The sequence below is a fragment of the Nerophis lumbriciformis genome, linkage group LG14, assembly GCF_033978685.3.
Source record: "Nerophis lumbriciformis linkage group LG14, RoL_Nlum_v2.1, whole genome shotgun sequence".
Taxonomy (NCBI): Eukaryota; Metazoa; Chordata; class Actinopteri; order Syngnathiformes; family Syngnathidae; genus Nerophis; species Nerophis lumbriciformis.
In genome coordinates this window covers 21,301,005-21,321,323 of record NC_084561.2, presented here as the reverse complement: position 1 = coordinate 21,321,323, position 20,319 = coordinate 21,301,005, and the positions used below count along the sequence as shown (strand labels likewise).

The 20,319-nt window shown below is 40.6% G+C and overlaps 1 protein-coding gene across 1 annotated transcript in view; it reads right to left on the bottom strand.

The window, feature by feature from the left end:
- The window catches only part of ptprc (protein tyrosine phosphatase receptor type C), a 67,098-nt gene that overhangs the window by 1,661 nt on the left and 45,118 nt on the right, over positions 1-20,319 (bottom strand). Inside the window, exons 20-29 of the mRNA XM_072914653.1 lie at positions 19,538-19,663; positions 19,264-19,421; positions 10,409-10,544; positions 10,119-10,268; positions 8,271-8,361; positions 6,567-6,706; positions 6,353-6,484; positions 6,151-6,276; positions 5,919-6,067; positions 1,568-1,703 (exon numbers count right to left, since the gene is read on the bottom strand). Of these exons, the coding sequence (XP_072770754.1) occupies positions 1,568-1,703; positions 5,919-6,067; positions 6,151-6,276; positions 6,353-6,484; positions 6,567-6,706; positions 8,271-8,361; positions 10,119-10,268; positions 10,409-10,544; positions 19,264-19,421; positions 19,538-19,663 (1,344 nt within the window). The remainder of the gene's footprint in view (positions 1-1,567; positions 1,704-5,918; positions 6,068-6,150; positions 6,277-6,352; positions 6,485-6,566; positions 6,707-8,270; positions 8,362-10,118; positions 10,269-10,408; positions 10,545-19,263; positions 19,422-19,537; positions 19,664-20,319) is intronic.

Here is a 20,319-nt window from a genome sequence, read left to right as displayed (position 1 = left end):
ACACCAAGTAAAATAAAACCAGAACAAATGTACATGCATATGTTAGAAATTGAAAAAAAATCAATAAAATATCGATATTCAGATTTGAAGTTTTTGTGTGATTTTAGGCCCAGTTTGTTTATACATGATGTCAAAATGAAAACAAAAAACTGTAAAACCACTAAGGCTGCAACGATTCATCCATACATGAAATCGATTAATTTGATTAGAAAAAAAGCTTTGATTTGTATTCTGTTGCTACGGGGATATAGCTCGCAAGTGGGGGGGATGTGGCCTTTGTGTGCGTGTAGCATGAACCGTAGAATGCCGAGAAGAAGAAGGAGAAAGAAAGCAAAGGGCCCATAGAAGACGAGAGAAGCCGTCAAAGGTTTTGCGATCATTTAAAACTGAAAAAGACAGACATTTAGTAACATGTTTGCAAACAGAGCAGCAGAAACAAGGTAAAAGTATATTTTGGAAGGTTGTTATGTGTTGTAATGTGTTGTATACAAACCCACGAGGGCATGTTAGCATCTACTGTTAATGCTAACAAGTTGTTTATCCAAAAATCAAACGCTGCTCCTCCAATTAATGTATTTTCAAACATGTATGTACTAAATTCTTAAATATATTATCACTCAATTCATCATACTTTATCAGAGAGTCTTTCTGTTTAGTTTGGTTATTTATTTATTGTTGGTTTTAGACTACACAGGTTGTTTTTTTATTTATTTATCTATTTTTGATATAACTAGTGTATGGTGAAAATGCAATTTCAATGCTATGTGCATTTATAAGAAAAATAGATAAAAGTGCTTTGGAAAATGTTTATTTCAACAATTTTCCCTAATAGACGCATTCAGGCTAAAAAAAAGTGTGTTTTATTCGATTAATTCATTAATCGAACAAATAGATCACTCGATTACTAAAATAATCAACAGTTGCAGTCCTATCAGTGGCCTAGTGGTTAGAGTGTCCGCCCTGAGATCGGTAGGTTGTGAGTTCAAACCCCGGCCGAGTCATACCAAAGACTAAAAAAAATGGTACACTGCTTGGCACTCAGCATCAAGGGTTGGAATTGGGGGCTAAATCACCACCGCTGCTGCCCACTGCTCCCCTCACCTGCCAGGGGGTGATCAAAGGTGATGGGTCAAATGCAGAGAATAATTTCGCCCATACTTGCCAACCTTGAGACCTCCGATTTCGGGAGGTGGGGGGTGGGGGGCGTGGTCGGGGGTGGGAGATTTTCGGGGGAATATTTGTCCCGGGAGGTTTTCGGGAGAGGCGCTGAATTTCGGGAGTCTCCCGGAAAATTCGGGAGGGTTGGCAAGTATGATTTCGCCACACCTAGTGTGTGTGTGACAATCACTGGTACTTTAACTTTAACTTTCAACAGTCTAATTTAGAACTACAATTTAGCAGCAGGAATGTACATATGTAAATATTAATAAATATCTACCTTGGTGAAAGAGGTTATTCTTTTAGCACTGTTTGTGTGATGGTGTGTGTGTGTGTGTGTGTGTGTGTGTGTGTGCTAGCATGCTTGTTATGGACATAAATAATATGTTTATCCCAGCCTATTTCTTACCAGATTTGCAATCATCCCCTTTCTCTCCTTACGCAGAGTTCTGGCCTCCTGGAAAACATCCACCGTCTTTTCCGTCTCGGCACTGTCCAGAAGGTTCCACAGTGCGCAGAAAATACCACAACGGGACGAACCATCACTGAGGAGACAACACACACACACACACACACACACACACACACACACGCACACACACACGCACACACACAGGCGATGTCACCGCTTCCTTCAGGCACTACATGAACTTATTTCCTGATGTTTTGTTCCAACATAACCATATAATATAAGCTTTACCCAGAATTAATATTCAGAATTGTGTTGGTTTTGGTCACGACTAGTTTAGACAGAGCTGCCAGCTCTTCCGGATTGCAAACGCTAAATGTTGGCAGCTCAGATTCAAGGTTTAATTTGGTTGATTTCCGTGTTGCCTAAGTACCGTATTTTCCACACTATAAGGCGCACCTAAAAACCTCCAATTTTGTCAAAAGCTGACAGTGCGCCTTATAATCCGGAGCGCCTTATATATGGACCAATATTGAGCCTCCAACAGGGAAAAGTTTCAATCAATCAATCAATCGCAACTACGGTAAGCAGCCGCCGACTTCATTTTCCCCCGTAGGAGAAGAAGAAGCGCGCGGTGCATGCTGGGATATATGACTGCGCGAGGCGTGCCGTTTCATTTCCATTTGTTTGTTTATGTAAAGACCCCAAAATGGCTCCTATTAAGAGACACGCTTACGACGGAGAGTTTAAACTTAAGACGATCAGTCACGCAGTAGAACACGGGAATAGAGCAGCAACGACACTGACTCCATTAATGACGACTTCGACGAGACGGACGTTGGATGCCGTATTCGCCCAACTGTTTAATTCGGACACTGAAGAAGAAGAATTCAAGGGATTCGTGGATGAGGAATAACTTCATAAAGTGAGCTTTACATGTTTATTTTGTGTGTTGTATTGTGTGACATTAACGTTTGAGCAACGTTGAGTTATTGATATATTGTTATTGCTCTGCACTATTTGGAGTGTTACTATATTGTGATTGCACTAACGTTTGATTTACCGTAACAGTATCACTGTTTTTTACGTGTTTATTGAATCAGGGAAAAAGTTCCCCTCCACTATGTGACATAAATGTTGCACTACATGTTATACCTTGCTGTTGTTAAAAGATAAACAAAACACCACGTCACTGACTTTACCTCGGGGGAAATAATAAAACAGCTGTTTATTCATTTTGGGAGTGAACAGAGTTGTCAGAACGCTGGTTTGTAATCTATTAATAAAGTTTGACTGACCTATCTGACTGTTTTGTTGACATTCCCTTTAGCGCAGCTCTATCGAATGGATGCATATACAGGTAAAAGCCAGTAAATTAGAATATTTTGAAAAACTTGATTTATTTCAGTAATTGCATTCAAAAGGTGTAACTTGTACATTATATTTATTCATTGCACACAGACTGATGCATTCAAATGTTTATTTCATTTAATTTTGATGATTTGAAGTGGCAACAAATGAAAATCCAAAATTCCGTGTGTCACAAAATTAGAATATTACATAAGGCTAATACAAAAAAGGGATTTTTAGAAATGTTGGCCAACTGAAAAGTATGAAAATGAAAAATATGAGCATGTACAATACTCAATACTTGGTTGGAGCTCCTTTTGCCTCAATTACTGCGTTAATGCGGCGTGGCATGGAGTCGATGAGTTTCTGGCACTGCTCAGGTGTTATGAGAGCCCAGGTTGCTCTGATATTGGCCTTCAACTCTTCTGCGTTTTGGGTCTGGCATTCTGCATCTTCCTTTTCACAATACCCCACAGACTTTCTATGGGGCTAAGGTCAGGGGAGTTGGCGGGCCAATTTAGAACAGAAATACCATGGTCCGTAAACCAGGCACGAGTAGATTTTGCGCTGTGTGCAGGCGCCAAGTCCTGTTGGAACTTGAAATCTCCATCTCCATAGAGCAGGTCAGCAGCAGGAAGCATGAAGTGCTCTAAAACTTGCTGGTAGACGGCTGCGTTGACCCTGGATCTCAGGAAACAGAGTGGACCGACACCAGCAGATGACATGGCACCCCAAACCATCACTGATGGTGGAAACTTTACACTAGACTTCAGGCAACGTGGATCTTGTGCCTCTCCTGTCTTCCTTCAGACTCTGGGACCTCGATTTCCAAAGGAAATGCAAAATTTGCATGGTTGGGTGATGGTTTGGGGTGCCATGTCATCTGCTGGTGTCGGTCCACTCTGTTTCCTGAGATCCAGGGTCAACGCAGCCGTCTATCAGAGCCACTATCAGAGCAACCTGGGCTCTCATAACACCTGAGCAGTGCCAGAAACTCATCGACTCCATGCCACGCCGCATTAACGCAGTAATTGAGGCAAAAGGAGCTCCAACCAAGTATTGAGTATTGTACATGCTCATATTTTTCATTTTCATACTTTTCAGTTGGCCAACATTTCTAGAAATCCCTTTTTTGTATTAGCCTTAAGTAATATTCTAATTTTGTGACACACGGAATTTTGGATTTTCATTTGTTGCCACTTCAAATCATCAAAATTAAATGAAATAAACATTTGAATGCATCAGTCTGTGTGCAATGAATAAATATAATGTACAAGTTACACCTTTTGAATGCAATTACTGAAATAAATCAAGTTTTTCAAAATATTCTAATTTACTGGCTTTTACCTGTATAACGTAACCCCAGCCTCTACTGTAGCGTCTATTCTATGCGCCTTATAATGCGGTGCGCCTTATAATGTGGTGCGCCTTATATATGAACAAAGTTTTTAAAAATGCCATTCATTGAAGGTGCGCCTTATAATCCGGTGCGCCTTATAGTGCAGAAAATACGGTAGTTTAAAGTTTCCATTCACTTCTTCTCATTATTCTACCAATTGCCCCTCAAGCCGGCAAATTGACGTCGACATAAGTGGTTTTCGACATAACCGAAACTCGTCTTGATTGTTCAGTCCTTTGATTGACTGGTGAACAGAACAGGGTGAATCCCACCTCTCACCCAAAGTCAGCTAGGGTAGGCTCCAGCTCACTTGTGACTTTGAACTGACTTAGCTCAACGCCCCCCGGACTGGGTGGCTGATGTCAACATAAGCAGTTGTCAACATAACTAACATCAAAACCTGCCTGGATTACCCAGTCCTGTGATCAAAAAGATACCCGTTTAAGGTGTACCTGCCTGTCACCCATAGTCAGGTGGGATATGTTCCAGCTCATCTGCGACCTTGAACAAGCTCATCTTCAAATCCTTCAAACTTGCTAATTGACGTTACAATAAGCGGTTGTCGACATAGCCGTTACCTGCGTTGATTATTCAGTCCTGTGATTGCCTGATCAAAAGACCAGGTGCATTTAACCTTTTACTCAAAGTCAGCTGGGATGGGCTCCATCTCACCCATGACCTTGAACACGCTTATCTTCAAACCCCTCGGACTGGGTGACTGACATAGATATAAACTTTTGTCGACGTAACCAAGACCAAAACCTGTCGTGATTATTCAGTACTGTGATTGACTGGTGAACAGACCAGGGTCTATCTCACCTCTCTCCCAAAATCAGCTGGCATAGGTTCCAGCTCACTCATGACCTTAAACCAATTTATCCTGATGCCCCCTGCACTGTCTCACTGACGTCGACATAATGGGTTATTAACATAACCGAAACAGGCCTTGATTAACCATTCCAATAATTGCCTTTCACCCAAAGTCAGCCAGGGTATGCTCCAGCTCACCCATGACTTTGAAATTAATTATATCGATGCCCATCGTACTGACTGACTGATGTTGACATAAGCGGTTGTCGACATAGATGAAACCGGTCTTGATTTTTCAGTCCTGTGATTGACTGGTGAACAGACCAGAGTCCATCTTTCTTCTCACCCAAAGTCAGCTGGGATAGGCTCCAGATCATCCTTGCTTTTGAACCCACTTATCTTCAAACCCCTCAAACTTGCTAATTGACGTAGACATAAGCGTTTGTCGACATAGTGGAGACCGAAAATGGTCTTAATTATTTGGTCCAGTGATTGGTGAACAGACATGGGTGAATCCCGCCTCTCATCCTATGTCAGCTGCGGTAGGCTCTAGCTCACCCGTGACTTTAAACCAACTTATCTCAACATCCCTCGGGCTGACTGACTTTTGTCTGCATAATTGACACTGAAACCTGCCTGGACCACCCCGTCCTGTGATTGACAGGTTACCAGCTCAAGGTGTGTCCCACCTCCCACCTCAAGTCAGCTTGGATAGGCTGCAGCTACGTTGAGATCTTGACCCAAAAAAGTGCTTCAGAAAACAAATGTGGCGTGAAATGATTGGTTGATTACCTGCATTGGACGACAACTGGAGCGCCTCCTTGCGTCTTTCCACGCTTGACCTCCTTAATCATGTCCGTCAGAACTTGAGGTTTCTCCGGCAGCTCTCTGCTCCCCCACTTCAGGAACTGAACGTACATCACCGTCCGTTTCTCTTTCCTCTGTTCACCAAAGCGTTAGAACCAGACAACACATTGAGACAATAGCGTCCACGGACAAAAACGACAGAGTGGTTGGATGGTACCTTGACGTGACGAATCAACATGATACGATGGATGATGTTCATGCTGGGATTATCATCTACTCCTTGCACTTGCACTTCAATATCCCCATAAGTGGTCGCCTCCTTGCTCTCCCAAAACGCGGATTCCTATGAACAATGGTTATGGTGTAGGGTTAATGAACACATCCTACTGCTGTGTGGACATTTGTCATGATCTCAGTACTTTTTCTTCTCCATTGGCCTCCAGCATGACGATGGTGGAAGCCTTCTTCTGGTAAACCATCAACCAGAAGTCAGCCATGGTACTATCTAGAGGAGACTGTGCTGCAATGAAGGTGCAAGAGTTCGAGTAGCCCTGTGTGCACACAAACCTTCGATCAGTGCATCTGATTGATCGTAGAGTGTCAAAAAAGTGGCCAATTATGTAAATCACGCACATGAATGTTGGAAGCATTGATGTATGCAGTGGACTTCTCCTCCTCCTCTTCATCAGATGGCTGTTCCTCATCGTCTTCATCAGGGGTGCTACTGCAGCTGGACCCTTCACCCACACTCAGTAACACTCGGTTGTAGTCGTCTGGTTTGAAATGTTTGCACACAAGGGATGATTTGAACTTTTGACCAAGTGATCCTGAAAAGGCAAACTGTACCGTCAAAAGTACTGAGACACAATTTTGTAGGAAACGAGTAGTCAGTTAAGTGTTGTGATAAACCAGGAGTGGGCAAACTTTGTGACTCGTGAGCCATAGTGGGTTGAAAAATTTGACTTTTCTAAAAGTGTCATACAATCAGCTGTATGTGCTTAGAGTACTTCAAGCATCTGCCAGTTGTATTATTGCTAAAAAGCGTCTTACCAGTAGGGATGGGTACCTTTCACATTTGAACAGATACAGTACAAATTCCGGTACCTGGGAATCGAGACTGGTACTCTTCGGTACCAATTTTCAGTACTTTTTTGTGTGTTAATAAATTTAAACTTTTTATTAATACGATCTTATTTTTTTACGTAACATTTAAAAATGTGTGAATGTGAGTGTGAATGTTATCTGTCTATCTGTGCTGGCCCTGTGATGAGGTGGCGACTTGTCCAGGGTGTACCACGCCGACCGCCCGTGTGCAGCTGGGATAGGCTCCAGCACCCCCGCCACCTCAAAAGGGACAAGCGGTAGAAAATGGATGGATGGATGGATTTAAAAAGGAACTGATAATGATATAACTGTGCTGTCCAGTTGTTAAATCTTGTTTCCTTACACTTCTGAGTCTCATTTGCAAGTATTAAATAGTAGACTTTGCCCAGTTGCAATTCCACAACTACGATGGGAGTAGTGTATCGGCTACAGTGTGTTGCTTAGCTAAGAAGTAGCCTTTGCCATGAATGTCAATGTAGCAGTCTAGTCTCACGTTAAGTCCTACAAAGTGTTGATACTGTAAGTATTGTACTTATTACACACTCTTTACTTGATTGTAATGTGCACCTTAGCTGTAGTTTTGATGACCAAATTTGGACGAGTTCAAATTGCCATGTAAAATTGCTAATGTACCGATAGGCAATAGTCTGCTCTTTGTTTTAACGCAAGTTTTGACTCATTATTTCTCCCTTTGAGGAAGCTACTGATTTTCGGGATTCTGACATTTATTCCATCCAACCTTTGACCAAAACCCTTCTTCTTTCAAGTCTGAATCATTAAAACATTGCTGCAAATTACACTCCTCTGGCTTGGTCTGTCCCATTTTGCACGACTCAATTTGACTGGAGAGGTCCAGACTTTCCACATATTCCCATCATTTGGAAATGTATGCAGGCTGACTTCTTCTTTAGTTGTATTACTACAACCTGCAACAATGCATCAGGCAGACATATTTGATAATTTCTTTAAATTTTTTCCAAAAATATTGTGATTCAGAATGAAGCTACCGACTACACAATATCAAAATTGCCTCCAGTCTTCTGTGGGTGACGTCAGTAAGCTGATGCAGGCCCGCAGTTAGCGTTCCAAAATGTGCTTAAACTCGTTAAATAACCCTAAAATCACTACTGTGTTTGGGGGGAATGTTACCTGTAGACATAGTTTTAGGTCCAGAACAATGAAATAAGTGCCAATGTTGTCAGCATTGGAGGAGCCCTTCAAGCTCATACTTACAGGGGATGATAGACGAACAGCGGTTCTTGGCTTTGTTTTCTTCTGTGATCCCTGTGTTGAATGTCCTCCAGTTTGTGTAGGTGGGAAGTCTCTGAATTGCAGTACAGCAGAATAAAAAAAAAGAAAAAAAAGTGTATTTAATATTTAGTATCAAACTATGATGTAAATCTATAATATTTAATAGGAGTGAAACGATTTGGTTTAACAATGATCTGAGTCATAATTTGATGTTGTCGACGATATTAGTTTATTTAAAACAATACAATCCGAAACAATTCAGTGAGTTAAAATCGATTCAGTAATTTTTTAGCAAAAAAAATCAACCAGTGCGACTATGAAATAAATACTGGATACTCGACAATGTAGGTGACGTTTCCTATATACATTTTTTTTTTTAAATATACACAATGGAGGGAAGGGAATATAAGGGAATTAGACACAAATGAATTATGGATACAAACAAGCAAGTAAACAACAATTAATTGCATTCACATCTTATTTGAATAAAGTGCAACCAACTCTTTAGGTTGAATTAACAAGAGGAAACATTTTCTGCTCACATTTACAACATTCAAGACATTTTCAATAAAACTACCACAACCAACTAATTTAACAGTAAATTTACCTGCTCTTTTTGCTTGTGTTTTTCAACATAAAAATAATACAATATTATTATAAAAAATAGTGTGCAACCACAACTTTTCAGATTTATCTCTCAGGGCATTCAATCGATCGCAACTGGACTGTTTGGTTTGTCCTAGAAGACGTTTCGCCACTCATCCGAGTAGGTTTCATCAGTTTGTGCTCATAAACTTAGATTGGTCAGATCTAGTCCAGCAGTTGGTGCCAAAACCCCAAATATTTATACTCCAAAACCAGGAGGGTGTGCCTGGACAAGGATGGTTTCGCCCTATCGTAGTGAGAAAAACAACTGCTTTCAGGTTTAATGAGCAGTGGTTTGATCAGCTACTACTCTCATTTTAATAAAAGCTACAGTAGCTGAGAAAAGTCACAACAAATGCAAACGTCATAACACGACAACTTCCAGCTATAACACAATTACAAATGCCACAACAAATACAAACACCATATATCAACAACTTTCAGCCAAAATACAACAACATAAGGACGCAACAGAAGTGACAGTGGACAGGTTTCGCCAACCGACCACATTGGCTGAGGCGAAAAGTTGAAAATGGTGTAATTAACAAAGTTGGAAAAGTAAGTGAAATGTGACCACTTTTTCAGACATTAATAACATTTTTGATCATTCTAATATGCCATGTTCATTACACCGTTTTCAACCTTCTATCTCAGCCAATTGGTCCGTCGATGAAATTTGCGCCGCTGTCTCATCCGTTGTGTCCGTAACTTCCTTTGTGGCTTAAAGTTGTGTTGGCTTTATGTTATTGTGTTGTGTCGTTTGCATTTGTTGCGATTTTTGCAATCCTGCTGCAGGGGAAAGTTGTGTTGTGTGGCTTTACGTTATTGTCTTGTGGCTTTTGCATTTGTTATTCTATGTTTTGACGACTGATGGCGATGACGCCACAGACGGGCAGACAGATTTAAGTAACGTTTAACATCCTAAACGTCATCTATAGTCTACCGTTCTTAAGTCCAAAGTGTTCTTTTTTCTAATATTGATCAAATCGATTCATTGCCTTTTAAAACGATGTTAGATCGATGTATATCGTTCGGAAGGTCAACTTGACAAGCACAGATCGATGAAGTTGAATCTTAGAAATATAGATCAATTTATTGTTACATCCCTAATGTTCACTAATAAGAAGATCTAACAGAGGGAGATATAATTCCACTCCAAGCTATTCTATAACATAAAGTTTATACCTTAAACTCTTCCTCCAGTAAAGTAGGTTCATTGGCAGAGCTGATGTCTTTGAGCATGCTCAGTGTACTGTGAAGCTCCGACAGCGAGATCTCCGTTTCTCCAAACTGGTTGTGCTCCAGTAGGGCCTGGTGTATTAAGATGTACTGGGCCTATGGATGACAAACACTTGGATTAAACCAAGAAGACTTGGGGACAGAATGATAACACACACCAAGAAAGAAAGAAATGATCAACAACCCATCAATGATGCACACATTTATAAACATGATACAGTAAATGGATGGTTTACCTCCACTTGAACCATGAGACATCTCTGTTTGCGGAGATTAAAAACAAATCTATAGATGTCCACTCTGCTTTCTGCCTCCAGACACTCCATCATGGCATCAATGCCGATGTAGGTGCCCGTCCTGCCCACTCCAGCACTTCACATGGGGAAAAAAATGTAATGGACTTTAGTCAAGCACTTAAGCATGAGCTTGGTGACAAACAGCTTGATGAGACCTTAAAAGACCATTTGAAATAAATGATTGATTCTTTTGACATCCATCAGGTAAAGGGACATTTCACCAAATAAGTGTTGTAACTTTGTTCAAATAAACTTAAATTTCTGTGTTTTTTTTTTTAACTCTAAGTCTGATAATACACATACCGTATTTTTCGGACTATAAGTCGCAGTTTTTTTCATAGTTTGGCCGGGGGTGCGACTTATACTCAGGAGCGACTTATGTGTGAAATTATTAACACATTACCGTAAAATAGCTCATTCACGTAAGAGACTAGACGTATAAGATTTCATGGGATTTAGCGATTAGGAGTGACAGATTGTTTGGTAAACGTATAGCATGTGAAGTGAAGTGAATTATATTTATATAGCGCTTTTCTCTAGTGACTCAAAGCGCTTTACATAGTGAAAACCCAATATCTAAGTCACATTTAAACCAATGTGGGTGGCACTGGGAGCAGGTGGGTAAAGTGTCTTGCCCAAGGACACAACGGTAGTGACTAGGATGGCGGAAGCGTGAATCGAACCTGGAACCCTCAAGTTGCTGGCACGGCCACTCTACCAACCGAGCTATACCGCCCCGTTCTATATGTTATAGTTATTTGAATGACTCTTACCATAATATGTTACGTTAACATACCAGGCACGTTCTCAGTTGGTTATTTATGCCTCATATAACGCAGTGGTCCCCAACCTTTTTGTAGCTGCGGTTCGGTCAATGCTTTTTTTTTTTTGTCATAAAGAAATACAATCATGTGTGCTTACGGACTGTATCCCTGCAGACTGTATTGATCTATATTGATATATAATGTATATATTGTGTTTTTTATGTTGATTTAATAAAAAATAAAAAAAATGTTTTTTTAATTTTTTTATTTCTTGTGCGGCCCGGTACCAATCGGCCCAGTGGTTGAGGACCACTGATATAACGTACACTTATTCAGCCTGTTGTTCACTATTCTTTTTTTATTTTAAATTGCCTTTCAAATGTCTATTCCTGGTGTTGGGTTTTATCAAATAAATTTCCCCCAAAAATGCGACTTATATATGTTTTTTTCCTTCTTTATTATGCATTTTCGGCCGGTGCGACTTATACTCCGGAGAGACTTATACTCCGAAAAATACGGTATACAGAACTCAAAATGTCTAGTGGCCCATCTCAGGAAACTTTTTTATTTTTCTGCAAGGTTGCTAAGATGAAGATGACTCATTTGTGTAACAGGAGTAAACATAACAGGAGTGAGTTTTTAGCATAGATTTAGCAAATATACTAAATATAGCCACATGGCATGCATGCTAATAGCATCCATCCATCCATTTTCTACCGCTTGTCCCGTTCGGGGATGCGGGGGGAGGGGGGGGGGGGCTGGAGCATGTTGACACAAAATACATAAAAGTGATTCAACAAAAATGTATTTAAAAATAAACAAATACATTTAGAAATTATTCAGGTAACAGGACTGTGCCAATATTTCAACCGGCAGGCATAGTTGAAATATCATCAAATATACAAAATAATTCAACGAGTGATCTTATTGATGGCTCCATGTGGGAAAATTTAACTGATGTAACTTTTCATGGGTCGTGTGACTTATGAAACATTCGAAAGTGTGTATTTTAAAAAAAGTCTACTTTAAGGCAAAACATTTGACATTTCAAGTGATCAAGTAGTTTACATTTATATTTTAAATTAGATATTATACTAATGCATTTGCTCAGGTTTGTCTGTTTGTTTGTCAGTTAATTAATTAACAGCACTTCAAATTTATATAAATGTTTGTGGTAGGTCAGGACATCAGGAAGGACGTGACCACAAGCGTCATGTGTACTGGCCAACTCACAGCTTTGATTCATTTTATTTCAAAAGTTATGATGTTGTGATCCGAATCATTAGTGTGTGTACACTACATCCTATGTTGTTAAAATAATCATTCATTTTACTTCTAAAGTTATGATGTTGTGAGTCGAATAATTAGACACAAGCAGTTTGCACTTCCCAGTGCGGAAATGAGGCTGCACTTTGTAGCCTACAGGGGTAATATTAATTTCACTATTAATAATTTCTTAAGTTATTATGTTGTGATCCAAAACAATATTGCCAATGCTTAGTTGTCTATTAATTTTCATTAATTAGGCATATGCCCACTAAAAATTATGCGTTATTTTTTCTACTCAAATACTGGGTTGAGCCTGTTTATGGGTTATTCAGTGGCAGGCCGTGCGTTTCTCACCTAGGCCTTCAGTGATGTCCTACTTAGTCCGACTTCCATCCATCCATCCATCCATTTTCTACAACTTCACCTCTCAACATACGGTAATTTATGTCACCACATGGACACGGCTGGAGATACTATACAGAAACACACTTGCACACTGCTGGGCATTGAACCCCTCAACAGTGTACAGAACAGTCTATTTTTCGGCGCATTTAACATTCAATAAACCCGCTTCAGCAATTAAAACATATCTTACGTGGTACTGTCAAAATTAAAAGATTTGTATAAAACAAATGAAACATGAAAAACCATTTCACCGCCGGGATAGCTTCCGCTGTCGGCCGACCTCGTCTCACAAGATGTAGTTTTTTCTTAAGTATCCTTCTTGAAAATGCCCTTGAAAATATATATCTGCCACCTAATCAACATTTTGCTCTCCTTCTTTGTGAGTTTTCTGTGGCTTTCTATGGCTCGTATGACTCCGGTGCCACGTCCTGTTTTCGCAACTTGTGATTGGATACTCACTTGGGACTCCCAAGTGAGTATCCAATCACAGCGTGAGGCCAGCTAGAAGGCCTTACTGACAACAACTCGTGATCTGATTGGCTATGGCAATTATCTATCACCTGTATGTCCCCGTTCACTTACAGCGCACACACACCTGCATTGTTGATTCTGAAGGCCACGGGCAGATTTCGTACAGCATGGCAACATAAGCTAGCTAAATTCTGATTGGATACAAACTCTAACCTAAAAACAACAGCACTGGAAAGAGCATACATAATATGACATGAAGATAATATGAATACTTTAGATATTTAGGGAAAGTAAATTAAAAATTATTTTTATCTTTAATTATGACCATGATTTCTGGTTATGTTAGGCCGGTAGAGAAGGCCTTGCTGGCCCTTGCGGCACACCATTGGGGTTATTTCTAAAGGAGTTGGGTAGCTGGGTTACTGGTTGGGTCAGCTCTGGGATGTTGCCCATCCCCAAAATTCAAGTAACAACCCAGCAAAGAAGTACAATTTACCCTGCAGCTAGGTTACATTGTGGAGTGATTCTCTCCTGGCTGAGACTGTGTCAAACGGTCAGCCTTTGTCAGAATATAGTAAAATAATAGTTTTGTATGTACTTTATAAGTTACCTTATAAACTGTTACATATGATCGAGAAATAACACACCAGCTCTAATTTTTCATGTGTGTGAGCAAACGCACAAACACCCTGAGCATTCAGTGGAATACAGATGTGCACACTGTGGTCATACCAGCACGACATTTGTCTCAAACCTGACATAACAATTTAAATGTCTTATTATTATAATCAAGTGACTAGTCAATTTCAAGAGAATATTTTCTAATATATGTGATTTGGCCCACATAGATTTTTTTTTAATTTTTTAAATCAGCTATGCACTATAGTATTTTATGCCTGAGTGGGGGTCCTGCTTTGGAAAGATTGTGTACCCCTTTCAGAGATCACATTTAGTTCTCCTTAAAACATTCACATGTTGCATGAGATGAAGTGTTTATTAACTTTCTGTCCGTAAAATAAATATTGTTATTAGCAATTATGTAGTCCTGTAACATCATTTCATGATTACCGTATTTTCCGCACTATAAGGCGCACCTAAAAACCACAAATTTTCTCAAAAGCTGACAGTGCGCCTTATAACCCGGTGCGCTTTATATATGGATAAATATTAAGATTCATTTTCATAAAGTTTCGATCTCGCAACTTAGGTAAACAGCCGCCATCTTTTTTCCCGGTAGAACAGGAAGCGCTTCTTCTTCTACGCAAGCAACCGCCAAGGTAAGCACCCGCCCCCATAGAACAGGAAGCGCTTCTTCTTCTACTGTAAGCAACCACCCGCCCCCGGAAGAAGAAGAAAAAACGCGCGGATATCACCGTACGTTTCATTTCCTGTTTACATCTGTAAAGACCACAAAATGGCTCCTACTAAGCGACAAGGATCCGGTTCATGAAAAGACGCAATCTCTCCACCCGCACACGGATTACTACCGTATTTCACAGCAACTGATATTCCTGTGAACCGCACTGTGGAACGGGAGCACGTACGGTGAATATTCGCACCACAGGGAATGAGAAGTCATCCTTCACTGTGGTTCTAGCTTGCCATGCTAACTTCCACCCATGGTGATATTCAAAAGGAAGACCTTGCCAAAAGAGACCTTTCCAGCCGGCGTCATCATAAAAGCTAACTCGAAGGGATGGATGAAGAAAAGATGAGCGAGTGGTTAAGGTAAGTTTAAGTTTACGCGAAGAGGCCGGGTGGCTTTTTTCACGCAGCTCTGTCCATGTTGATATACGTATGTTTGTGATTGCACATTTGCGTACATTTTGGGAGTGAACAGAGTTGTTAGAACGCTGGTTTTTAATATATTATTAAAGTTTGACTGACCTATCTGACTGTTTTTTTGACATTCCTTTAGCGCAGTTAGATGCGGCTTACAACACGGGGCGGCTTATTGGTGGACAAAGTTTTGAAATATGCCGTTCATTGAAGGCGCGGCTTTTAACCCAGGGCGCCTTATGATGCGGAAAATACGGTAATATCCAAAAAATAACATTATTAACAAATGACAGTAGATCAGTGGTTCTTAACCTGGGTTCGATCGAACCCTAGGGGTTCGGTGAGTCGGCATCAGGGGTTCGGCGGAGCCTCTGCCGCGGAGGTCATCAAGTCACACCCGACTCATCGTCTAAATAAAAATCTTCTCCCTATCGCTGTATTATGGATACCCCCAAACAATGTTCCCTCTAATTTTCCATCTGATTTGCAGGTGTGTAATTTGTTGTGAGTTCATGCACTGTGTTGGTTTTGTTCTTTGAACAAGATGATGTTCATGCACGGTTCATTTTGTGCACCAGTAAAAAAAACATATAACTTTGTCTTGAATTTGAGAAAAAAAAACATTTTATTTTTCACTAAAGAAGGGTTCGGTGAATGCGCATATAAAACTGGTGGGGTTCGGTACCTCCAACAAGGTTAAAAACCACTGCAGTAGAATAAGCACACTGATTGAGGAGTCATAGTAAAACGACCTGAAATTTACACTTTAAGTGTAGTGTTGAAGTTGTCCAACTTTTTGTGTGGCCATAAACGCACCAGTGGCTAATTGCCATAGTGTAAGTGTTGGTGCAGGTGAGAGAGAGAGCAAGCGGCTGCTGTTGATATAACAGATGACAAAGAGTTGCTTTTGGCTTGATTTGTACGGTAGACAACGACCAGTTTTGCTAGATAAAAGTATTTTACACATTGTTTTGGTGTGGTTATGGTCGACAAACAATTTCGCAAAATAAAGGGGCCGATGGAATTCCTGTCCTCCTTTAAGTGTCTCTATATACAGACGTTACAATAATTTAACAGTGTTGACAAACATTGTTTTATCTATTGTGGCCGCCTTTCGTCACCTGTTACTCACAGTTGCATTGCAAAATCATACAAAACAAACTATTTGTTTATTTTGTTTAGAGTGGGATTTGATTTTTTGCGCGGCATAGATTTGCTGTGCGCAATTGCGCAGGTGCGCACCTTAGAGGGAACGTTGCTTGTTAGGCTTAACTATTCTGTTAAATATTCTTTGGTCAAATTCCATTAAAACTACTTTTATATCAAGCATGTGTATCATAACTGACTTTATTGAAAAAATGAGAACTGAAGTCATTAAAATTGATTAATTTCTTAGCCCCCCACGAATCAGTCAAGCCCCGCCTTATCTTATAAAAAATAATCTTGGAGCCGTCCCTGATTTGCTTATTTTAGCAAAAAAAAAATCAACCAGTGTGACTATGAAATAAATACTGGATACTGGACAATATAGGTGACATTTCCTATATTTCTTTTTTTTATATACACAGTGGAGGGAAGGGAATATAAGGGAATTAGATACAAATTAATTATGGATACAAACAAGCAAGTAAACAAAAATTCATTGCATTCACATCTTATTTGAATAAAGTGCAACCAACACTTTAGGTTGAATTAACAAGAGGAAACATTTTCTGCTCACATTTACAACATTCAAGACATTTTCAATAAAACTACCGCAACCAACTAATTTAACAGTAACTTTACCTGCTCTTTTTGCTCGTGTTTTTCAACGTAAAAATCATACAATATTATTATAAACAATAATGTGCAACCAAATCTTTTCAGGTTTATCTCTCAGGGCATTCAATCAATCGCAACTGGACTGTTTGGTTTGTCCTAGAAGACGTTTCGCCACTCATTCGAGTAGGCTTCATCAGTTTGTGCTCATAGACTTAGATTGGTCAGATCCAGTCCAGCAGTTGGTGCCAAAACCCCAAATATTTATACTCCAAAACCAGTGTTTGGACTAACGCCGTTAGTTTCGGCGGTAACGAGTAATCTAACGCGTTATTTTTTATATCCAGTAACTCAGTTACCGTTACTACATGATGCGTTACTGCGTTATTTTACGTTATTTTTTAGTATCGACTAGAAACAAGCGCTGCAGTGTCGTTCTTCTGAATCTTCCTCTGTCACACGCCGGAGAGAAGAAAAGAGGCGTGTGTGGGGAGGGGAGGGACACACGTGATCCGCGGTTTGATATCCATCCATCCAATTTTCTACCGCTTGTCCCTTTTGGGATTGCGGGGGGTACTGGAGCCTATCTCAGCTGCATTCGGGCGGAAGGCGGCAAGTCGCCACCTCATCAAAAAAAAAAAAGTTGTTCGCACGTTCAGTCCACACACAGCGCGGTCATGGCGAGCGGAGTAACGGAGGAGCTTGAACGCCCCCGCCATTGAATCGGTGTGTTTATAGGTGCAGACTCCGTTGTGCAAAACGAGGGTTTTAAATACATGCTGAACGTGCTTGAGCCACGTTACGACACCCCGTCGCGCACTACTTCAGCGATAAGATTGTGCCAGATCTTTATGAGCAGGAGTACCCAAAAGTTGTGGATGAACTATCCCGAGCATCATCTGTTGCGCTCACGACAGACGGGTGGACGTCCAGGGGAACTATACGCGCTCACTTCATCACAGCAGACTAGGAGATGAGAAGACACGCCCCCTCTATGAGAGTCACCTTGCGCAGGTACTGACACAAGCAGTGGAGGAATGGAAGATAAAGATATCCCAGTCACACGTGATAATGCCAAAAATCAAATAAATGCAGTGAATGAGGCAGGACTGGGACCACAGATAGGTGCTTTGCACATGTAGTGAATTTGGCATCACAGAAGGGAATCTCAGTCAATAGGATGGAGCGCCTCCTTGGGAGGATCAGGAAGGAGGTTTCCTACTTCCACCCAAGCACAACAGCTGCTCATGTGTTTAAGACAAAGCAAGAAATGCTAAAGCTGACTACTCATAAAGCTCATACATGATGTCCCAACAAGGTGGAACTCCACTTATGATGTGTTGGGGCAGCAGGCAGCTACATACTCTGCATTGACCCACAACACCCTGAAGACAAATGTCAAAGACATCATCACCCTCTCTGATGATGATGTGAGAGTGGCAGAGGAGGTCCTCCAGGTGCTTAAACCCCTCAAAACTGTTACATCTCTACTGAGCACTGAAACTTCACCATCTGTGTCAATGATCCTGCCACTGAAAACAAGGATTCTACAATCCATGGCTCCAAGTGTAGAAGACAGCAGCATCACTCCAGATGTCAGGCTTTATTTCACTACCTATGTTTCAGCAAGATGATGTGCCTTCTTATGTTGCACTTTAAGTTGTTTTTTATTAATGGTCATTGGTCCAAGTTTAAAGAAAGGAGAAATGCCTTTTTATGTTGCACTGTTTTTCATTATGTTAAAAGGAAAATAAAAATGCATGTCAAGTTGATCAACAGATTGTATTATTCTCCAGTGCAATAACAGTACTGAAATGAAGGCTAAAAGGGCATTAATGGGAGCTTTAAAAAAAAAAGAAGAAAAAAAAGAAGTAACTAAATAGTTACTTTTCACAGTAACGCATTACTTTTTGGTGTAAGTAACTGAGTTAGTAACTGAGTTACTTTTGAAATAAAGTAACTAGTAACTGTAACTAGTTACTGGTTTTCAGTAACCAACCCAACACTGTCCAAAACCAGGAGGGTGTGTCTGGACAAGGACAGTTTTGCCCTATTGTAGTGCTTGATAAAAAAATGCAGTTCATTTTAATGTGCATTCATACTTTTAATTTTCTGGGGAAGCAAATGGTGCTGATTCAGTGGTATAGTCCTAAATTGTTGAAAAAAAAAAGGAATACAATGAACACTTGTGTCCGCAAATAGGGAATATGACTATAGTTCATAAAAATGGGGACCATGAACAACAGTTTTGTTCATCACGTTGTATGAATTGGTATGAATAATTGACTATCTGAAAACAACCAATATCATAATAAAGAAAACAGAACCACTTGATAGAACTTGACCTACCTGCAATGGACAACAATGGGCCCGCTGAAAAAGTCCTTAAAGGCGTTAACTTGCCGTCGGAGCTTCAGGAGGAGGTGGGGCTCCCCCGGAACGCCATGATCGGGCCAACTGATGAACTGGATGTGGGTCACCTCTCTCTCCAAGCTTTTCTCTCGCCTCTGAACGCATGCAAAGACATGCAGAACAGCACACGGCTCAATGAATAGTTGATGAGACGAGAACATCTTTCTGCAGCATGAGCACATTTTCATAGTTTCATGACAGGAAATCTCACATTAGTCAGGCTAAGATTGCGGATGATATAATCGGGGAAGTAATCCTCCGAAAGAAGCTTGACAACAAACTCCTCGTAGATTTCTGTCTCTCGGTCAGGAGAAGGCCAGTATTGCACGCACTTGACCTGCAACAACAACACAAGATACAAGTTGATGAAAATACATGTCGGTGTTAAAATGTACTTCATCGTGTGGTCATATCTAAGAGGGGGGGTTGGAGCCTATCCCAGCTGCAAATGGGCGGAAGGCAGGGTACACCCTGGACAAGTCGCCACCTCATCGCAGGGCCAACACAGATAGACAACATTCACACTCACATTCACACACTAGGGTCAATTTAGTGTTGCCAATCAACCTATCCCCAGGTGCATGTCTTTGGAGGTGGGAAGAAGCCCGAGTACCTGGAGGGAACCCACGCAGTCACATGCAAACTCCACACAGAAAGAGCCCGAGCCCAGGATCGAACTCACGACCTTCGTATTGTGAGGCACACGTACTAACCCCTGTCCCACTGGGCTGCCCATGCTGCAATATTTATTGTTGTATATTCCCCCCCCAAAAAGATGCCATAGTGTGTGAAATGAAGTGTCAGGAATGTTTAGGATTTACAAACACTTACTGTAATTGGACACAAATATAATGCTAAAATGTTACAAACATATTTATTGCTACACACATGTATTTTTAAGTCCAAAGAATTGTGCAGGAACATCTCCTGTTTAAAGCAAGTATAAAAAACAATAACTTACAGTTGATGTCTTTAAAGAGACAATGTAAACTT